Source organism: Dreissena polymorpha, chromosome 3 (genome assembly GCF_020536995.1).
Source record: "Dreissena polymorpha isolate Duluth1 chromosome 3, UMN_Dpol_1.0, whole genome shotgun sequence".
Taxonomy (NCBI): domain Eukaryota; kingdom Metazoa; phylum Mollusca; class Bivalvia; order Myida; family Dreissenidae; genus Dreissena; species Dreissena polymorpha.
The window spans coordinates 22,875,597-22,881,732 of record NC_068357.1 but is presented as its reverse complement, the minus strand read 5'-3'; the positions used below and the strand labels follow the sequence as shown (position 1 = coordinate 22,881,732).

The 6,136-nt window shown below is 36.1% G+C and overlaps 1 protein-coding gene across 1 annotated transcript; it reads left to right on the top strand.

Moving 5' to 3' along the window:
* Positions 1-2,605: 2,605 nt before the first annotated feature.
* On the top strand, positions 2,606-5,812 carry LOC127873282 (thyrostimulin beta-5 subunit-like). The gene is made up of 3 exons (XM_052417064.1): positions 2,606-3,070; positions 3,851-4,099; positions 5,354-5,812. Exons 1-3 carry the CDS (start codon positions 3,008-3,010, stop codon positions 5,549-5,551), a joined length of 510 nt encoding a protein of 169 aa, XP_052273024.1. The 5' UTR covers positions 2,606-3,007; the 3' UTR covers positions 5,552-5,812.
* The last annotated feature ends 324 nt before the right edge of the window (positions 5,813-6,136 follow it).

Sequence of the window (6,136 nt, the reverse complement as noted above, 5' to 3'; positions counted from 1 at the left end):
AAAGCGAACTGTCAAATTGGGTACACTTCATCAGCAAGCTACTGTAGTCTGTTCTGGACAACACTCGCAAAACTTTAACCACACTAATCAGATGTGATATCCCTCTGCACTTGTTGCAGTCGTTTTTTCACCCTTGTTCTTGTATAGGGTGATGGTGTTGGCATCTTCCATGTCCTGAGTTACATATCATTCTTCCAAGCACTGACATATGAGGTTGTTCAGATGTTTTATGAGGACTCTCTAGCCACATCTGATTACCTCTGGCGGTATGCCATCTTTCTTGAAACTTTTCATGAAGACAGGCGTTCGTTTGTGTGTCTTTTTTTCAAAGTTCTAGCACAGTGGGTTTTAACGTCTCTTTCCGTTATGAGAGGAACAGTTTTGATTGCAGAAAGGGCATCATTCTGAATAGTGTTCCACGTAACGCTCCACATGCTTGCCCTAACCGTTAATACGCTCGTCAGTGGCAAACTTCAGTGGAGCTTTGATGTAACCAGTATCGGTAGATAGCTAAATGCTCTTGTATGGCTGGCTGAAGCCAGTAGTTATTTGCGCTACTCCTTGCTAACCTTTGCAATGTACTCTTGGCAGATATTGCATGTTCCTCTGGCTGGGGCAGCACATACATTTCAGGTGGGTTCTTCGGCGTTCTTCCACGGCTGGGATGCGTTTGAAGGGGTAGGCCTAAAACCAGTCGCTGTTTTTGGTCTTCCTCTGTCCTAAGATTTTTGTGTCAGTGATGTGTACTATGTCTCTGATTGATCACATCGCTCTTTGACTGTGTATTCAGTAATTTCAAGGTGGAACGACTCCACAAGGGCTTACTTCTTTATATTGGTTAAACGATAAATACAACGAAAAACTAAACTCGAAAACTTTTGAAGGTGTTATCTCCTATATAGAAAGAGCGATGTAAAGGATTAAAGGCTAATAACACACAAAAATGGGTCTCTAATAAAATAAACAACGCCACCTCCGTGACTCTGTGGTAAGGGTGTTCAGTTAACAAGCGGAAAGTAGAATGTTCCAAGTGTGTGGTAGTGTTCAAGTATTGTCGGTCGCCTCTACATTAATTTTTTTTAAAGAAGCACTGACGTTAAGATATTCTTATTTATCAAGTATATCTTGTTCTTGTTTTGTGTAATGTTTTTGAAAGTTTTTCTGACGTCTTTTCTCGACGTGAAAAAGACGTCTTTTGCGACGGTTTATTATGTCTTTTTTTTGGTTGTTTTTAAAAGGTTTTTGACGTCTTTTCGTGACGTGAAAAAGACGTCTGTTTGCGACGTCTTTATTACGTGTGTTTTTGGTTGTTTTTTAAAGTTTTTTTTACGTCTTTTTCAACGTTAAGAAGACGTACTATATTTCAGACTTAAAAAGCAACACAAACACCACATATCATGTTTTACAAATATAGATTGCAAGTTTTCATGGAGCCAATCCTCGTTTGCGGAGGTATAGTATTATTCAAAAACTTTAACCTGCACATGGACGAGACTGCTACAAATTCTTGGAACAATTTACTATCGTAATATTTCTTTTATTATATGCAGCAACTTACGAAAACAGTTAACAAGTGTATTTTTTTTCTTTAACAAAACTTACAATACAATGACTAAAACGGTAACCCATAGTTTATTTAAGACGCGTATGAATACAGTTTATGTAAATTAACGTGTAAACATTTGTACCAGGAAAACACAGGCTTCCGACACGCTTTCCTTTACCGAAATGTCTTTACCGAAACTTAGTTTAAACCACACTATTTTATTGTATTCCTATCGAAATTTACATTTATGCATGATAAACACACACTCAGAAATACGTTTTGCATCCGTTTGATGTTTTAAACAAATAGTTCACTGTTACAAAACACCACGTCCGACATATCCTTAGATTCCAGAGAGTTTAAATAAAACTATTGTGTTTCGTCACAGAAATGACGTCACACGATGTACTACTGAATATATTTCGTAATATAAAATATGGGTTTCCTATTTTCGGTGCGCGTACTGTGACGTCATTAAATGGGTCGAAGAAAGTAGTTCGGCTAGTATGGTAATACGGAATCGGAAAACAGCGAGTAGCATAATACGTGATTTATTTCAAAGATTGATACAACCTGTATTTTGTTTAAAGCATTATTAGCTGCCGCATTCCAAACACAAAATGTCAAAATACTAATGAGTTCAAATACGCTTAAAACAATAAATATCGGTCAATGGTTGCTATATCTTATTATATATTATCCTATATTTATTGAACGCATAACTATTATAGGTATGTAAATTGAGGTGTATCAATGATATTTCTTACAAATAAAAATGTCAATACTATAAAACTGTATAGGCACTCATATATAAATCAAGTCAGATTTAGCTAAACGTTCTCTCGAAATTGAATGCAGTGTTTAGATTGACATGTTTGTCAGTCAACGGTGTAGGGATGAGCGAAGTGTGTGCCTGCAATTGATAATACAGCGGCGTCCTTCCGCTTAAGGATTGCCGTTAATCCGCCTTATATGCTGACACCCTTAGATGATTCATTAAATGTTCGTAATCGCATTGTTTGCAATTCGTCTGCCAAAGGAATGCAACTTACTTGATGCCCCCCTTTTTAGATTGCAGTGTATATACGGCAATAAACGACAAAATAAAACCACAATCCGAACATAAAAGGATGATTGTTAACCGTAAAATAGTAAGTTTTATATTTTGTCAGGAAACTATAATGCTGCGAACATTCAGCCAGTGGTTGTGAAAAGTATCAAAGTGTTACCTTCATTCAGGAATGTTGCGTGTTTAAGGTGATTCGCAGATATTGCCAATAACTAAAATAGCAGATTTATCTTGAACCCGCTAAATGCCTTCCTGCTGACATCGTCTAAATGAATGCGACGTAATTTCTGTCAGAAACCAAGTAGTCATTGGATTATTCGTATACCACAGTAATATCTACATACTTGAACATCGCATTCTCGCCCAGCTATCGACCGTAGAAAAAACGAGGAATGGACAAAATATTGCGGAGCAAAGTGAAGGGAGCAATTGGAATATTGGCATTAAGCGAAAACGTAAGTAATCTGTACCTTCATTTTAGCTCTTTATAGTGTTGTTGATTAAAGCTCGTTTTGACATACAGTAATTTCTTTATTATGTTACGAACCTATTTTTATTATGTAACGAACTCAATCGAGATACGAAATAATGGTCTACTGAGTTTTCCTTTACATCCAGTTTTCCCATGTCGAGTCCTATTCATGTATATACAATCCAAATGTAAGTTAATAAATATTGGAAAATGTTTGTCATACAAGTAATACATGTTTAGAACATGATTTCCTGCCACACTTAGAAATCACCATTGAGTTCCATGTTTAGTTTGTATGTAGAATGAATTAATGATTCGGTGAAATTAATTATCATGTATTGGTTTGAATTTTTTCATGACATGGATTATCAATGCTAATCAACAATTATTTCAACATAAATACTTGGTTATCAACAGAGAAACAATTGCACTTAACGATCATATTCGATACATAGTGTTATTAATATTAATAAATGTGTTATTGTAAAGAAACTCGAAATACATAAACAACTCAAAAGATCGGTATGTAATAGTGTCAAGAAACATATATAAATGTTAAGAGACCGCGCCCTTTAGTTAATTCCTGCTGTATGAAGAAGCATACGTATAACTGATTTGTCCCTAAAAGTTGCATTGAATGAACCGACAAACACCACACACCATCAATTTCCCTATACACTCGTGAAATTGCTTCGTTATGAGTCAACTTAGCCCTTAGCATGCATTACCTTGAACTCAGTGTATTCTGCATTCATAATTTCAGACACCATGTATCTTGAAATCGCCCGTTCAGTCCATTAATACAATCCTGAGGCTAATCACGTGCTTACTGGTGGTAATAGCTTGCGTGAGCACTGTCAATGGAAGCGTAAATCTTCAGACCATGCTCAAGTGTGTTCCTCGGGAGTATTCGTTTAGAGCGTCCAAACCTTACCGTCTGAATGGCCAAATCCTACCGTGTTTTGATTTGGTCACAGTGCATTCCTGCTGGGGCAGGTGTGATTCGTACGAGGTATGTCCTTTTGACACATGATACTCTATATTGATAAGAAATTACGTTTTTTCTCTGCCTTAAGGTAGTATATTATAAAACTTTACGCCATTTAGCTGCGTACAAAACATGCTTTTATTTTTACTTGTTAACATTACTATATTATGTTTATATTTATTCTGGGAGCTAGGAATATTCAAACTTAAAACAATATGCATTCCGAGCACGGGAACAGTCGTGGGTGGTTTTGTCTTCGAGCGACTAAGTCTGCCACTGTAGTAAGACCTTTGTCAACGAGAGTTTGAAAATAACTAATCCCTCTCAATTTCCGTATCGACATTAACAAGTTCATTCATGAAATATGATTAATATTTCTATAAAAGGATGTTTTCCGTTGGCGTTAACCAAAATAACATTGAGTTTAAATGAACTGTCTAGGCCTATCAATTCGGAATGTTGCCTTGTCCAATCCCAAGGTGCACCCTCACAGCACATGAGCAGTTTTGTAAACAAAGGCAGTACAATGTTACAAATTAAATGATTATCGTTTTCCTTAGACATGGTTTATATTTTAACTCCATTAGAAGCTACCGCTTTATACAAACGTATCTTCTTTATCGTACTGTTTGGCAAAAACATGCAATTAAATGAAAATTAAGGCAATAAAAAAGAAACTATATTTTCACCTCATTATCCAACGTATTTGCATGGAACCTTCGATAGTTTATGATATTTATGACACCCATGACCAGTTGTAACCATAAATGCAAAATTTGAATGGACATGTCTCTATGAATATATATGAAACGACACATTACGAGTGTTTAACCCATCTATGCCTAGAAGACTCTCCTATCCTTCTGAATCGGATTAATTTATTTCCCAAATTAGGGATGTCTTGTATATTTATTTCTATATTTAGAATATTTCTTACAGAAATTCCTTTAAGCAAACAGCGCAGACCCTGATGAGACGCCGCATCATGCGGCGTCTCATCTGGGTCTACGCTGTTTGCCAAGGCCTTTTTCTAGACTTTAGGCATGAAGTGGTTAACAATACCAATTCCAACGTATAATACCAGTATGGATATTACTTGTTGGTTGTACCTTTGCAATAAACGCATATAATTATTAAATTAAATTAATACAAACAACTCTAAGTTCCCGATTAAGTCCATTATTCTGTAAATTACTAAATGATTTTGTTGGTATTTTTGTATATACTTTCCATTATTAAACGGATCGTCGATACATTATTGTTCCCTTATATTTCCAGTACGGGGATTACAAACTGCCGTTCAAAGTCAGTCACCATCCAGTATGCACCTACACCGTGCAGGCGGAACGTCGAGTGCGCCTGCGCAACTGTCACCCTGACCATCCGGATCCGTTCTATGACGTCTTTGATGCCACTGAATGCGGTTGTAGCATGTGCAATCCTGAAAACACAAGCTGCGAAAACCTGAACGGATAGGATTGACCTCTTCTCTATCGTCGTTATACAACGGTTTAAAAAATGAGTGGGAAATTGACTTTTGTTGTTACATTACGTTTATAAGTGGATAGCTGTCTGATGTAACGAACGTTTGAAAAAAAAATTCATAGAGTTGAGCATAAGTTAGAAACTAGAGATAGCATTCACATCGTTGTTTTGACGACGCGTGTCATTTATTCTGTATCTTGTTGGAATGATTGTGTTGAGTACGATGTGTTTACAATAAATACATTAGTATTCGATCAAGCTTTGATTAAAAAAAAGAAACCACGTCATATAATTGTGCAATAATCTCTTAACTTGAACAAGAAATCAAAAGACAGGTCATTTCGACTGAATTCTTGCATGAATAGAAAAAAACATGGTTCAATAAAAACAATTCAATCATGCCCCCTTCACATCTATTTTGCATGCAATGATATAGAGGATATTTGTTCATGTCAGTGTAAGATCGTTTGTTATTTCACGAGTGATCATAGAAATTATATTTTCACGAGTGGCGCAGCCACGAGTGAAAAAAAATTATTTTTCTATGATCACCCGTGAAATAACCAAAGATCTTAC

Bases quoted from the DNA above. Each gene is read 5' to 3' on its own strand.
- LOC127873282 (XM_052417064.1), top strand. From the start codon at position 3,008: ATGGACAAAATATTGCGGAGCAAAGTGAAGGGAGCAATTGGAATATTG. The intron at 3,071-3,850 runs GTAAGTAATCTG...TCATAATTTCAG, and splicing joins TATTGGCATTAAGCGAAAAC to ACACCATGTATCTTGAAATC. The intron at 4,100-5,353 runs GTATGTCCTTTT...TTATATTTCCAG, and splicing joins GCAGGTGTGATTCGTACGAG to TACGGGGATTACAAACTGCC.